Below are 14,401 nucleotides of genomic sequence, written 5' to 3'. Positions count from 1 at the left end.
AAGGCCCAGGGAACGTGAGGCCGAGGGGAGTGTGGGATCCCAGAAGCAAAGCTGGAGTGCTCCCCAGGGAAGGGTGCTCAGGCCAGGAAGCCCTGGGTACAAGGGGCTCCACAAGGCCACGTGTAAAGCCTGATCCGGGTTCCTTCTCCAGATGGAAGCTCTTGTTCCCATTGCCCTGACCCCTGGCACCAGCTCCCAGCAATGCCCCATCTCACCCATCTGGGCCCTCCTCCCCTCAGGGCACCAACATCCTGGCTGCTGAGATCCAATCGGAGTGATGGACGAGGTAGTGTGCTCCTCAAGGGACCCTGCAGTTCCTCCCCCGAGCTATTCTTGGCCAAGGCATCTCCCTGCCCCCCAGTCCCCCTGCCTGACCTGACCCCACAGCTGGGAATCATCATTTGGCGGGGGGTGGGGCAGCCCCTGACTATATAAGCCTGGACCTAGGTGTCCCAGGCACCCTGGAGGCCCAGACCCTCCCGTGCTAACCCCTACACACTCCAGCCTGACCACCTCCAGCCAGCCCGGCGATGGCAGAAGAAGCCGCCTCGGATGCCCCCGCCTGTGGTCCGTTGGAGACCGCCTCTGAGTCAGCCGGGGCGCCCACCACAGAGCCCTCTGGGGAAGCGGCAGCGTTGGAGTCCACTGGGGAAGAGCAGGCTCCCACGCCACAGGAGCCTGCCTCCCAGGAACCTGCCCCCGCAGCCCCGGCAGCCCCCGCCGCCCCTGTCGCAGCCCCCCCAGCCCCTCCAAGTGAAGGTGACGAGAGGCGGGGCAGGTGCAGGAGGGAAGCAGGTGTGGCAGGGAGTGCGGGCGGGGGACAGTTCACCACCGACCTCTTCATCTCGCCCTGCTTCTTCCTCAGATGTGCCCAGTGCCCCGCTACTGCTGGCCTTGGAGGATGTGAGCGACAGCTCGGTGACCGTGAGCTGGGAGCCACCGGAGAAGCTAGGGAGGCTGGGGCTCCAGGGCTATGTGCTGGAGCTCTGTCGAGAGGGAGGTGAGCTCTGGGCTAAGCCCTGCGTACTCCCAGGGGAGGTAGGCTTGGGGGTCGTAGCAACTGGGCCTGCAGTTGGGCCAGTCCGGGGGCGATACAGAAGAAGAAAGTCCAAGGGGTCCCCTCAACCCACTCACCTACCACTTCTTGCTCACCCCGATGGACCTCGGAGGCAGGGGGATGTCCAAATGACCTCAGGGGACCCCCCCAACCCCGCCCCCGGCCTCCAGCTCCAAGGATCCTCTGAGTGAGTAACAGGGAGAGAAGGGTCAGGGCCGCTGGGGATCCTGCTGGGATAAGGGAAGGAGAAGTTGACTCTCAGAGGAGCGTGCTTGGGCAGAGCAAGCAGGAGGGGAGGACGGAAAAGCTGGGGGTGGGAAGCCTTAAGAGTAGAAAACAGTGAGGAGAAACAGGGGATCCGGGCAATGGCCCAACTCCTGTTGCCACTCTCCTGTTCACCTCCATGGTGGCCAAGTTCAGGCTGGCCCCTGCCTTTGCCCTTACCTTGCTGCATGACTTGGCAAATGTGTCCAACCCTCTCCGGGCTTTAGGGACACCTTCTCTGACCACCATTCCAGAGCTCCGGGTGTCTTTGATGCCATTTGACAAGAAGTCAGGGAAGGAGATCAAGGGGGAAAATAAGGCCCAGGGAGGGAGGTCAACTGCCCAGATCACCAGGGAGGAGGAAAGCCCCATTGAGAAGGATGCCCATGGCCGTGAAGCCGGGGCCTTGCATGCTGTCCATTTCCCCAGCCTCGGAGTGGGTGCCCGTGAACGCCCGGCCCCTGATGGTGACCCAGCTGACGGTGCGGAACCTGGCTCTGGGGGACAAGTTCTTCCTGCGTGTGGCTGCAGTGAGCTCTGCGGGGGCTGGCCCACCAGCTGTGTTAGAACAGCCTGTCCACATCCAGAAGATCATCGGTAAAGCCCAGCCTTTCTCTTCCTGCCCCAGCTCTTCCCAGGCACCTGCTGTGATGGGTAGGGAAACCTGAGGCTAATGGGCAGAGGCAGCAGGACCGTCATCTTCCCCCATCCCACCCTCACGCGCACAAGCCACATGCTATCACCATCTTGCCTTAAGAAAGTTCCAGGTTCCTCAGAAGTAAGCCTCTGGAGGTCAAAGAAGCCTGTCCCTGAGTGGCATTGGGGGAGGGGCTCGTTGACCCCCAGAAATGAAAGCTCAAGCTCCCCAGGTCACCTGCCTCAGCGTCCCAATGCTAAGAGCCATTCTGTTCTTCCTCCTGTCTAATCTGAATCCCTCCAGCAGCTGGGAAGCTCATTTTCTGCCCATTCTCTGCTCGTGTCATAGGGCCTGGGTTCCAGATCCTCCCAAAGGTTTTGGAACAGAGAGAAGTCTTTGCTTGCCTCTTATCCCACCACGTCCCTAGTGGGAGAAAGACGAGAGCCTGCAGGCCTGCGACGTTTTCTCCATCCCCAGAGGGCAGCGGTGTGCTGGGGACCCTGGAGGCCAGCTGCTGTCCCTTTGCTAAGAGTTCTATTTGCAGGGAGCATTAGCCTCAAGCCTGCCCTTGCTCCCTTCCCAGAGCCGATCAGGTTTCAGTCTGTTAATGGCACTGAGTCATTTGGTCTGATCTGAGGTCTTTGGGGACAGCCCAGGGCCTAGGGTGAAGAGAGACACAGGCCAGCAGGTGGCTTGAGGCTTTCTCTACCTTCCTTCTTGTTCCCCCACACCCACATAAGGACCCCAGAATTTTGGACAAGGCCTTCAAAAAGAGTGGGCTTCAGGGCCACAGGAGGGGTCAATTTGGATTCAAAGAAATAGTTCTCAACTTCCAGACCCAAGAGATGTGGGAACCACAGGGCTAGGGAGCTGAGAATCACAGACTGTGACAGCTGGTCCATCCAAGCCAAGCAGGTCTCAAGGGGCCCAGGGATTCCCTTGAGGTCATTCAGCCTATTAGCAGCAATCCCAGAACCTTCCTCCCACACGGGACCATTCCTGTGCCATCAAGCATCAGCGAGTCTTCTCTGGAACCCTCCTAATCTTTGAGTCTGGGAGAGACATGACCCCACCTGGCAGCCACAGTGTAGACATGTCGACTCGAGCCTGGAGGTGCCAAGAAGCCTGCCTGGTTGGGAGGGTCCTGGACCTGCCCCAGGAGCTCAGACTCTGAGAGGGTACAGAGGCGAAGGCCCTCTACTCCAAGGCCCAACACTGAAGGAGCCAGCCAGACTCAGCACCTACGACTCCATTAAAATTCCTCTGGCAGGAGAGAGGGGGATTTCCTGGAGAGAAGAGGGGGAGGAGGCCATGAACGAGCAGGGACCAGCCAAGCCCTCCTCATGGGCAGGGCAGGGTGGAGACCTTGTCCAGAATCCTCGGCTTCTCAGCTGTCCCTTCTTAGCCACCTGGAGCTGCCAAGCATTCCTGGCCCCCTGCAGCTGCCCCTAGAGCATTCCACTCCTTATGCTCCCAGAGCCAAGTGCCTGCACAGCTAATCCTCGGAGACACAGTGTTCCTTCTCACGTCTCCTCCCCTCCGGCCTGTGTGCCACTGCCCAACTGCGGCCACCTGTTTTCTGCCGAGGAGCCTCCGCCACCACCCCTCCTGCCCCCGCCCAGGGGGACGATGGCAGGGGCTGCTGCAGGCTCCCTCGGAATGCCCAGTGGCTTTGGTGGTTGCCCCTGATTAGGTGATGGTCAGGAAGGTGGCTCCCTGCTGTAGCATGGGACTGAAGTGAGATTTCAGGAAGGACTTCCCAGCTGTGCAACTGAAAGGTAGTGGGAGGGGTGGCAGAGAAAGAAGGGGTATGTCTGCTCTGGCCTCATTTAAGAAGGGAAAGATCCTAATCCTCCCATATGGCCTCCGACAGAGAAATGGGCAAATGGATCTCACACGGGCTTCTCTGGACGTTCTGGGCTGTTATGGAATAGAGGGTGCTGAATTAGGAGGGAGAAGGCATGGCCACCTTTCCTGGGAATGCAGGCCGGCAGGTGCAGCACCTGCTCGCCACTAGGGGGAGCCAAGGAGCCTGCCAGGACCCATCTGGGGCCCAGGAATGCCTGGGCTGCAGGCTAAATCCCAGCCTGGCAGGGTCAGGGCGCCAAGGGAGTGCCCAGGATGCTTACCAGTTCACACCGTGGAGGGCCTGCCCTCCTGGAACCTCCCAGCTCTCAACTCCCCAAGGGCCTTCAGGAATTTGGGCCCCTGGATCTCCACTAGTGAGCTTTGCCTTTCCCACAAGCAGGCAGCCCCAGAACACACCTAGGAGCCCTCCTGCCCAGCCAGCAGCCCTCACTGCTTGTTTCCTACGCCTGCCTCCCACAGTAGCCTCCAGCAACCCCACGCTGTGCTAACCCTCCCTTCTCCCTTTGATGCAGAGGCCCCCAAGATCCGAGTCCCCCGCCACCTTCGTCAGACCTACATCCGCCAGGTGGGAGAGCCAGTCAACCTGCAAATCCCCTTCCAGGTAAGTATGGCCCCTGCCCAGGATAACAGCCTGAATGGAATTCAGGGCCCCTACTTGAGGTGTGTTGGAGGAACTCCGGAAGTGTCAGGAGCCTCACGAGACCCTCATGAGACCCACCAAGATAGCTTCACCCTCCCTCTGTTGTACGCATGACTCAGTTGTGACTCTCCAGGCTGTGGACAGGATGGGTGGCCCCAGGGCTGGCTGGACACCTGGGGAAGGAGGCGGTGAGCAGCACCTGCATCTCCGGGAAGGGCCGACGGGGCCAGCTCCCCTGAGCACAGCTCTAGAGATCCCCAGAACGGAGTGGGTATGGGGGTGCTGGCGCCTCCTGCACCTACCCTGACAGCCCCCCCCTCCCAGGGGAGTCCCAGGCCTCAGGCGTCTTGGACCCATAATGGCCACGCCCTGGACAGCCAGCGGGTGAATGTACGTACCGGGGACCAGGACTCCATCCTCTTCATCCGCTCGGCCCAGCGCTCCGACTCGGGATGCTATGAGCTCACCGTATGTCTGGAGGGCTTGGAGGCCAAGGCAGCCATCGACATCCTGGTGATTGGTACGGGGCCGGGGGAGGCAGGGCTGCCCTGCTGGGGACCCAGAGACCCCACCTCCTGCCCCAGAGCTGACAGCTGACGGGATCAGGCCAGGGAGTGCGACAGGAGCCAAATCTTGGGTGTGGGGGCTCTGCGGCAAGCCCAGCCTTCCCCCTCACCCCCTTTGCACTCTGGTCCTGCAGAGAAACCTGGACCCCCCAGCAGCATCCGGCTCCTGGACGTCTGGGGCTGCAATGCTGCCCTTGAGTGGACGCCGCCCCAGGACATGGGCAACACGGAGCTCCTGGGCTACACAGTGCAGAAGGCAGACAAAAAGACGGGGGTGAGGCCGCTGGAGCAGAGCGGGGCTGGGGGAAGTAGCCAAGGTGGCCGGGAAGCCCAGCCCTCCAAGAGTCCAGGGACCAAGTTCTAGTCTAACTACCACTAACCTAACTGCTCATGTGGCTTTTTAGCACGACCCTTTTCCTCTCTGGGCCTCAGGTACCTCCTGAAGACTGCGAGGGGGGCCAGGTCTAGAGCAGAGCTTCTGGAAATGTAATGCGCCTATGAATCACCCGGGAATCTTGCTAACATGCTGATCTTCACTCGTTAGGTCTGGGGCGGGGGCTGAGATCCTGCACTTTCCAGAAGTTCCCAGGTGATTCTGAGTTTGCAGGTCCTCAGGCCACACTTTGAGCAGTAGGAATCTCAACTTCTCTGAGGACCCCAGTGAGGTCCTCTGAGAGATCCAGGGACCCCTTCTCCCAAAGCTGGATGGTTCAGCTTCCTCGGGATAAGGCATGGAATGAGCCCCCCGGAGGAAGGGGCCACAGGACAAGCCAGGAGGGCAAGGGTGGGGGTCAGAGGAGAGGATGACCGGACCGGGGTCCCCGCAGCAATGGTTCACGGTGCTGGAGCGCTACCACCCAACCACCTGCACCATCTCTGACCTCATCGTGGGAAACGCCTACTCCTTTCGGGTCTTCTCGGAGAACCAGTGTGGGCTCAGCACCTCGGCCGCGACCACCAAGGAGCTAGCCCGCATCCAGAAAGCAGGTGGGTCTGGGCTGGGGACCAGAACCAAGCCAGGCCTGCCTGCTGCACCCTCCCCACCCCACCCCCACCGGGCTGGGCCTGTCCTGGCGCGTCAGCACCCCTCCCTATGAGGTCCTCGTCAGTGCTGCTCGCCAGAGTGTCCGCAGCCCTCTCCACACCCCCTCTGCAGCTCTGCAGGCGCTCTCGCATTCACACGAGGGACTGTAAAGAAATGGATGTGGTTGATTGATTTTAACAAACACATCAGAGCAAACCCACGCAAAGGAGATGCGCCCCTTGGGAGGCCGTGCGCGTATTCTGAAGTTGCTGGTGGCTGCCGGCATCGTAGCAGTCACTGGGGCTCATGCGCCGTGTCCCAAGGGAACTACTCTGCGGGGCAGGGTGCACGGGTAGCTGGAGTCCAGTGAGTTGGCTCAAACACAAGCCTCCTGACCCTAATATAAAACCACACAGATGAACAAGAGTGATATGGGTATTTACTGTCTCCACACGGCCACGTGACATGCTTGCGTCAAATATGAAATGCCAAGCCCTTGCTCCCTGTCACCCTGCGATCTCCACCCACCCCCCCAACCATCACGGAGTCTGTGTGGGCTCGGGAAGGCACACGCGAATTTTTAACACCAGCCTGTGCTGCACAGAACTAGGAAGACATTTTTGTTTAAAAAAGGAAAACCAGTCAGGTCTCCCAAAGACAAACAGAAATGAAATGTGGCTCTCTGGGTTGCAAGTCCCCAGCCTCGGCCAAGAGCGTCTCATCTATCCAGTTTTCCTGCCCATTGCCCTCTCTGTCCCCTCCCTGACCCACCCAGGCATGGTCCCGGCTTTCTTCTGGCTCTTTGAGACATTTTGTCTCTAAGTTCCCACACATTGGCCGTGCCTGGCTTCCCGAAGATTCCAGGAGCCTGGGGTCCTGCCACAGACTCCTTCATCCCACAGCAGCAACGAAATGGCTGGTCTCCTACCCTCACTGATGCTAAGACCCTCCTCCAGACCACCAGCCCTCTGCCCAGAGAGCCGTGATCCTCGCGCGATTGTCTACCCTTAAAGCCCCAAACTCACTAAGTGATATTGGGCAAGTCACTCTTTCACAAAGGGCCTTCGTTTCCCATCTGTCAAATAGTAATAACAAACCCGCTCTTGCAGAGGGATACTATGTAGATTAAATAAGACACCTAAGTGTAAGCTCTAGTGATTATTTTAGGAAAATGGATGAAGTCAGTTCTAAGAGGTCCACTCCTGTAACCTCAAATTTGCCCCCTTTCTCTCCTGAACCCAGATATTGCTGCCAAAACTAAAGGGTTTGTGGAGCGAGACTTCTCAGAAGCCCCCTCGTTTACTCAGCCCCTGGCTGACCACACCTCCACTCCCGGCTACAGCACTCAGCTCTTCTGCAGTGTCCGAGCATCGCCCAAGGTAAGGGGTGAACCCCCCCCCCGCCCCGTGCCCTGGGTGGGTGGGGGCAGTGGGCTTGAGGAATCTTCCCAGGCAGCCCCTTCAAAGCCCAGCCCAGCCCACAGCCTCAACTCTCCTCTGACCGTGCTCCCCTAGCCCAAGATCATCTGGATGAAAAACAAGATGAATATCCAGGGTGACCCCAAATACCGTGCCCTCTCTGAGCAAGGCATCTGCACCCTGGAGATCCGGAAGCCCAGCCCCTTTGATTCCGGGGTCTACACCTGCAAGGCTGTCAATGTGCTAGGGGAGGCATCTGTGGACTGCCGGCTGGAGGTCAAAGGGAAAGGTATGAGGAACGTCCTTCCCTAAGGACCGTCCCTTAATAGAGGCCACCTCTTCTCCTGCTGGGCTAGATGAGGCTGGGTGCTGGAACTCAAGGCAAGACAGCGGGGTAGTAAAGATGGAGAGGTCCAGTTAGTGGAAAGATTTTCCGAGTGGGAGGACAGCCCAGCGTAGGGAACAGAGGTAGCAGAGAGTCTGCCACCTGGACTGATGGATTGCCTGGGGGGAGGGTATGTAGCCTTGCGCCGCTCTCGTCCCACTACCCCCAACTTGGGTCCCCTGCAGAGGCTCCCCTCCCCCACTCTGACTGTGACATCTCTTCCAGCGTCAGCCACACACTGAAGAACGACAGGAGGCCGTGATGAGGAGGACGGTAAATGGCTGGACCTCTGGGGGCAGAGGCCAGAGCAGGGGGTGAGGGGGACAGGGGAGGGTGGCAGTCAGCTCTGAGGACAAACCTGCAGTCCCAGGCAATGAGCGCATAGGAGAGGGGTCAAGTCCTGGCTCTGAGTGCCCTCAGGCCAGGGCATTCCCTTGGGCCTGTTTCCTGGTCAGCAAAGAGGGGACAACAACCTAGGTCCCACTTTCCCTCCCAGGTGGTTCTGAGGCTCTGGACAAGTAGGGAAGGGTCCCAGAGCTGCAGTGGCTGGGCATTGGGCCCTTGGGGGAGGCCTGGGAAGGAAAGAGGGGCGCTGTGTCCCTCTGCCCCATCTCGCTTCTTCAGCAGGGCAGGTAGAGCCCAGCTCTGCCTAACCCCAGGGCTCATGAAGAGTGTTCTCTGCCAGGTGCTGCAGACCTGGGGGGTCGGGGCCACCAGACTCAGAATCCAGCTCCACAGATGCCCCAGAGCCCCGTTTCCACCGTGACAGCTGAAGGCTTTGCTCTCTGGTACCTGCCTCGCCTCCCTCCCCCAGAGGCTGGAGCCCAGGAGCCAGGAGTAGGCCTGGCAGGCCCCAGGCCAGGCTTCCTGGGCACGAGGGGGCCTGGAAGGGGCAAAGATTGGAGCGCCCCTAAAGAGAGTTGCACTCTGGGTGAGAACCACTCAAATAAAGGTGTGTGGTGTGTAACAGTGCGGGGGCCTCTGTGACGGTGAGCGTCGTTGTGATGGGGGAGGCGCTGTGTCACAGTGAGGGGGGTGGAATGCGTCACCACGAGGGGGTCTCCACATAAGACATCAGGAGGAAGGTGGCAGTGGGAGGGGCCTCAGCATGTCACGGTGGGTTTCCAGACATGAGATTTTTTTAAGATCTTGCCTTCTGTTCAGGGTTTGCTATGCCGAGAACACAACTATCAGAACAGACATTCTTCTCTGGAACCCTCCTTGCTCTGAACGCCTCCATACCCACCCTCCCTGCTGCCCCCCCATCCCGCCCCTGCTCTCCTCTGCTGAGGTTGTCTGCTCCCTCAGATGCCCGTGGGGGTGGGCAGCCAGGGGCAGGCTCTCCATTAAGGTTCACAGTCTTTATTGGTCAGGTGGTCCTTCTGGGGAGCTAGGGAACATCCTACCTCCGAGAAAGGGAAGAGCCTGGAATCACATGCGGAACCCCGCCCCCACCCCTCTGTACAAGGGTCTCCGGAGCTTGGCAGAGGGTGGACCCTTCCCTGGGTGTTCTAAAGCCTACACTGTGCCTCAGAGCCCCAAAGCCCTTGAAACCCGTGCTAAGTGCCAGGGCTACTGGGGGCATTGAAATGCCAGCCAGACCTTCCTGCCTCGCTCTCAGGAGTGTGGTCCCCCCTGGCCTGTTCCAGCCCGGTCACAAGTCATCCCGGGAGTACTGACGGTTGGCACTTTCCGTTGTCCACACCCCCTCCCCAGGCAATCAGAATGCTCCCTCGTGTTGGCATGTCTGGGGCTCTCCTCTCCATCTGGCCCAGAAACAGCAGAGATGGGTGTCACTCCAGAGAGTCCAGGCCATCATCAGGGGCCAGTGGAGCTGGTAGCCCAGATGACAGGTAGTTACAGCCCCGGCTCCTCCTCCGGACGCTCTGGGCCAGAGCAAGGGCTCAGTGCTGCCACCTGGTGGCTGTGTGAGGCCTGCACTTCCACTCCCACATAAGCTCCACAGGGCTTGGAGCCCCCATTCAGGGTCCGAGGGCTGGTATTGAGAATAAAGCAGGTTGGGAATGATTTCTGGACCCGCTCTTTCTGCCTCTCCCAAGTCTAAACCTAGGCTCCCCAGGGCAGGGAGAGCAGGCACCCTGGCACCCAGCATGGCCTGGAGCTCAGGGTCCTGGGAGGCAGAGACTGAGGCTCCTTGATTCCTGCCCCTCAGTGGCTCCGCCACCTTCTCCTACAGCAAGGAGAGAAGGCAAGACCATGAGGTCGTTTCTCTCCCTCCCTCCATCTTGGAGGGGATCCTCTCCTCTCTTTAGACTTGGTCCCAGGGTTGTACCACTACCACCAGAGACAAGCAGGCTCCCCTGACTACCATGGAAGCCCAAGCTTGCCCACATGGCCCCTTGGCAGCCTCAGTCTCCCCAGTCTGTCCAGCTTGAAGCACTGGGCTGCCCGTAGGATGGTCACACAGCTGGGGGGGCTCAAGCCGCTTTCCTCCTCTCCTCAGGTTACCGGGTTCCTCCCCCATGGACCGCCCTCCCAAACCTCCTCCAGGGCCCAAGGTGCAGGGCACCCACACCCCACAGCCCAGCCAGGAAGGCTCAGGAGTGGGACCAGCGGGGAGGTGGGACTGGGCTGAGACGCCCCCAATGTGGGCAGGCAGGAGCGGAAGGCGGAGTCTAGTCGTGGGGCCCTTCTTCCGGGGGATCCTCGTCCACGGGGGGTGCGGACTGGCAGCGGAAATGGTCGTTCCAAATCTTCAGGAAGGTGACTCGGAACTTCTGGATGCGGAAAGCATAGACGATGGGGTTCATGGCCGAGTTGCCATGTGTGAGGAAGATGGCGATGTACATGAGGATGCTGGGCTTCTGGCAGGAAGGGCAGAAGAGCGTGACGCAGTTCAGGACGTGCAGGGGCAGCCAGCTGAGGGCGAAGAGGAAGAGGATGAGGGCCAGCGACTTGGCGATCTTCAGCTCCTTGCCGTAGTACTTCTGCGGGTCTCCGGACGAGGCCGACACCTTCTTGCTGAGCTGCTTGCGGATCAGGTAGAAGACCTCCAGGTAGATGAGGACCATGAGCAGCAGGGGGGGCAGCACCCAGACGAAGAAGTTGAAGTAGACCATGTACTCCATGCTGATGACCTTCTCAAACTCGCACTCGATCACGGGTGCGCCCTCGCTGCCGTTGGCCGCCCAGGCCCGCTCCACCTCCCCCAGCCTGTTCCAGCCAAACAGGGGCGTCAGGCCCACCACGAAGGAGAGAATCCAGCAGCCAGCGATGGCCACCGCCGCCCTCCGCGGAGTCACCACCGTCTTGTACCTGGGGGAGGGGAGGGCAGAGTGTGAGCGCCCCCCAGGCTCCACCCGCCCCCAGGGGTTTCTAAGAGGAGGCCCCCTCTCCCCACCAGGGCCCCGCGAGTGGGGAGGTGCGGGTCTCTGGCTAGAGGTCCGAGTCTTCAGGGTCGAAGATTTGGGCCAGAGCTTGCAACGCACGGGCTCATCTCGTCTGCAGAGGGTGGGAACCCTGGTTAACGTAAAAATCATGACGAATGAAAAATCAAGATAAACACCGTAACAGAAAATAACAGAAGACCTCCCAGAGGAGTTTTAATACAATCACCAAAGTAAAACTCCATCACATGTGCCCGCCCAGCACATCGCCATCGGTCACCGCGTCATTGGTCACTGCGTGGCGGTCCTTGTAAGGTAGGAAAGCCTTGACAGGGAGGAAACTGAGGTTCGAAGCAATCACGTGATCTGCCCAGGGCCGCATGGAAGGTGACAGCACTTTCCTGTGTGACACTGACCCAAAACCAGCCCGATCATCAGTGAACCACACTTCCCCTTAGGCCGGCTGACACAACTGTCCAAAAACGCCTTGCACACCTCCCTCCTTCGGGTTCTGCCCCGTACCCCCTACCAGTGCCCCCATCTCCCCTTCCAAGCTGACCTCCCCTTCCCCCTTCCAATCGCCACGCAGTGCGTATCTCCCGAGGGCTTGTGCTCAAGCACCAGCTCCGCATCCCCAAGCTAGTGGGGGAATGATTCTTGGGAAAGATGACCAGTGTTGACAGAGCTTTGCCCCAAGCGAGGCACTTGCGTACATGTGTGCACGGCTGCGTCTGCTCGGCGAAGCGCCCAACGTGGGTGCTTTCTGCGCCAGGCATTGCTCTCTGTGCCTTGAATAAGAAAGGACCCTGGCCTCTCAGCAGCTCACATTTTGGGTGAAGAGGCAGACAACACAATGTCCTGGGAGCGCCTCACTTCCCTTTAAACCAGTGCAGCCAGCGGCCAGCACGCCCTCTGCCCACACGCCGCCCTGGAGCGAGTGCCAGGGGCTGGGGCCCGCCCGGCTCTGTGCCGAGGAGCTAGCTCTGCGCGGGACGCTGCCCAGTTGTTATTTTCCAGTGCAGCTTCTGAGATGGATGGAGTGCCCCCCACCCCGAGCCTGTAAGCAGCTACCGAAACCCATGGGGGTGAAGGCAGAGGCCTCCCTCCGCCTCTGGTTTCTTCTGCGCTATGGGATCAATGGCTTTCTTCACAGTGACGATACTTATGGCCCCTCTTGCCCTGGACACCTGTCCACGCACCAAAGCCCACTGCTCCGGGAAGGCTTTACAAGGACAGGAAGGGGAATGACTTGGGGGGGGTGGGAGGAACCGGATCCTCCCACCCCATGGAGGAAGCAAGCACTAGAAGGGATCATGGAACCTCTTTTCCAATCTTCTCACCGTTCCAATGGGGGAAAGGAGGAACCTAGATGACTCCGGCACCTCAGTGTGCTGCCCCCGACCCTACTCTGTGATCATAGGGTCCTTGTGTCCCCAAAGCACGAAGGCGCCTTGAAAGCACACAGTTCACTTGTGCCTCCTTAAGTTTTCTCACACATAGTCCTCGCTATCTTGTAACTGAAGCCCATTCCCGCCTCTCGGACCCCCAGCAGGGTGGCCAGCCAGGTGCACACACTGGCAGTCAATCAGCAACCTACTAGATCGACTCTTCCTCGGTAAACTGAGACAGCGTACCCCGCTTCAGAGGACCCGATGAGACACCGTGAGTGCCATAGTCTGTAAATACACCACCAACACTCCTGTGCTCTCGCTCCTACCCTCCAAGCCCCTAGTAACACTCATGCTCGGAAAACCTCCAGGATCTCTAGAAGCTCAGCCAACACGGCCTAAGAGCTCTGCAAACATCCGGCTCAGGGCTTGTTGGTGACGGTCTCAAAGTGCTCTCCACACATCCTATGGTGAAAGAAGCTCTAGGTGAATCAAGGGGGCAAGACCAAAGGAGCGGAGATCCTTCTGCCGAGAGAGAAGGCTGAGGGACGCTGCCGCGCTGTCATGAGGTTGGGGGGGGCAGGTTTCCAGGGTGAGCCTCAACAGGACCTAATCGGGTTGCAGCTGCAGAAGGAAGGATGGAGGCCAGGCACCTGCCCCGCCCCCCCATCCGGCCCTTCGCACGTATGATTTATATCACGTTTATTGTTTACAAAGCCCTTTACAGTCGTGTCTCAGGTCATCCCCGTAATCACCCTGTGACGCAGCACATAACAGGATTACCATTTCACAGATTAGGAACCCCAGGCCCAGAAATGGCCAATAGCCCACCCAGGACTCCTGACTCCAAGACCAGCACTCCTCCCGGGCATCAGGCTCACTGCGGGCCACTTAGATACAGGATGATTGGCAGATTGCAAATGCCCCTTTCCTAAGAGCTTTTAAAATGGGAACATATAGACCCTGTTCAAAGAGGGTATGCCCAGAGATGGGGGGGTGGACAAGGTGACCTCGTGCTGCTGTCCAGCCGGAGGACTGGGGGTCGGGGGAGGCTGCCCAGGATTCACATCTGAGCAATGATGACCCACCGAGAAGAGGTGGGTCCCATGGGTCCCAGCAGTGACTCAGGTGCAAGAGAGAAAGGAGGCAGCTTCGCACTAGGGAGGCACCCACTCCCCTCCTCCTCTCGCCCTTCCTGATGGCCTGGAGCCCCAGGGTTAAAGCTTTCCTGGGGCTCCTCCAGGGCCAGGTCCCAGCAGACCTGCAGCTTAGGGTATCAGTTCTCATCTGTTTTTCTTGCTATTTTTTCCATGGTGGGAAAGGGCTGGACCCAGGACCTTAGCTGAGGTGGGGCAGGCTCCCACAGGAAGGGCTGTGTCCCAGGGCCAGGGTGAAACTCACCTCTCCCCACACGTGGGAAAGAGAAGCAGAGGCTGCAAATCCTAGGGTGCACATGGGGTAGGGCATGTTGAACGCGTCGCCAGTGCTTGGGCTATCCCTCCTGAGTTGGGGACCGAGGCCTCCCCACTCCCGGGGCTGTGTTGGGAACTAGCCAGAGAGATGGCTGTCCTCAGGAGCGCGCAGTCTCCAAAAGACACAGGAGGGGGAGGAACAGAATGGAGACACTGAAACACCCGTGGGGCCTTGTCCACAGGCAAGCAGGGCAGGCAGCTCCTTACAGAACCAGCCCCATCACCTCCAGTACCTCCCTTACAGGGCTTACAATCCCACCATGGGTGAGACGTTCCTTTGGGTTAAGAGTTGGCCCCTCTGTGTGTCATTTTCAAAAGCCAAGACAGTACTAAC

The 14,401-nt window shown here is 59.4% G+C and overlaps 2 protein-coding genes across 6 annotated transcripts in view; one reads left to right on the top strand and one right to left on the bottom strand.

The window, feature by feature from the left end:
• Window positions 1-448: 448 nt before the first annotated feature.
• On the top strand, window positions 449-8,827 carry MYBPH (myosin binding protein H). 3 transcript variants are annotated; one of them, XM_026480615.4, is made up of 11 exons: window positions 449-759; window positions 866-1,000; window positions 1,751-1,918; window positions 4,340-4,428; window positions 4,792-4,987; window positions 5,168-5,307; window positions 5,861-6,020; window positions 7,300-7,436; window positions 7,572-7,764; window positions 8,086-8,133; window positions 8,546-8,827. In XM_026480615.4, exons 1-10 carry the CDS (start codon window positions 531-533, stop codon window positions 8,100-8,102), a joined length of 1,464 nt encoding a protein of 487 aa, XP_026336400.2. In that variant the 5' UTR covers window positions 449-530; the 3' UTR covers window positions 8,103-8,133; window positions 8,546-8,827. The 3 variants fall into 3 exon arrangements, 2 of the variants coding, with proteins under 2 accessions (XP_026336400.2, XP_048081218.1); XR_008960424.1 differs by having other exon boundaries at window positions 7,572-8,133; XM_048225261.2 differs by having other exon boundaries at window positions 7,572-8,827.
• Window positions 6,480-14,401, bottom strand: part of ADORA1 (adenosine A1 receptor) — a 35,830-nt gene continuing 27,908 nt past the window's right edge. For 2 of the 3 annotated variants that reach the window (XM_026480614.4, XM_026480613.4), the window contains exon 3: window positions 6,480-11,136. In XM_026480614.4, coding sequence (XP_026336399.1) covers window positions 10,497-11,136 — 640 coding nt within the window. In that variant the 3' untranslated portion in view covers window positions 6,480-10,496. Of the gene's footprint in view, window positions 11,341-14,401 lie in introns of all 3 variants that reach the window. The other variant, XM_057315249.1, reaches the window with a different exon arrangement.

Source organism: Ursus arctos, unplaced genomic scaffold (genome assembly GCF_023065955.2).
Source record: "Ursus arctos isolate Adak ecotype North America unplaced genomic scaffold, UrsArc2.0 scaffold_2, whole genome shotgun sequence".
NCBI lineage: Eukaryota > Metazoa > Chordata > Mammalia > Carnivora > Ursidae > Ursus > Ursus arctos.
Note: the sequence above shows the minus strand (reverse complement) of the source record. Positions and strands in the feature narration are given on the sequence as shown.

What these genes read in the sequence shown, in the direction of transcription:
- MYBPH (XM_048225261.2), top strand. Translation starts at nt 531, where the DNA reads ATGGCAGAAGAAGCCGCCTCGGATGCCCCCGCCTGTGGTCCGTTGGAG. An exon ending in CCCAGCCCCTCCAAGTGAAG is followed by an intron (nt 760 to 865) that starts GTGACGAGAGGC and finishes CTTCTTCCTCAG; the next exon opens with ATGTGCCCAGTGCCCCGCTA. An exon ending in AGGCAGACAAAAAGACGGGG is followed by an intron (nt 5,308 to 5,860) that starts GTGAGGCCGCTG and finishes GGGTCCCCGCAG; the next exon opens with CAATGGTTCACGGTGCTGGA.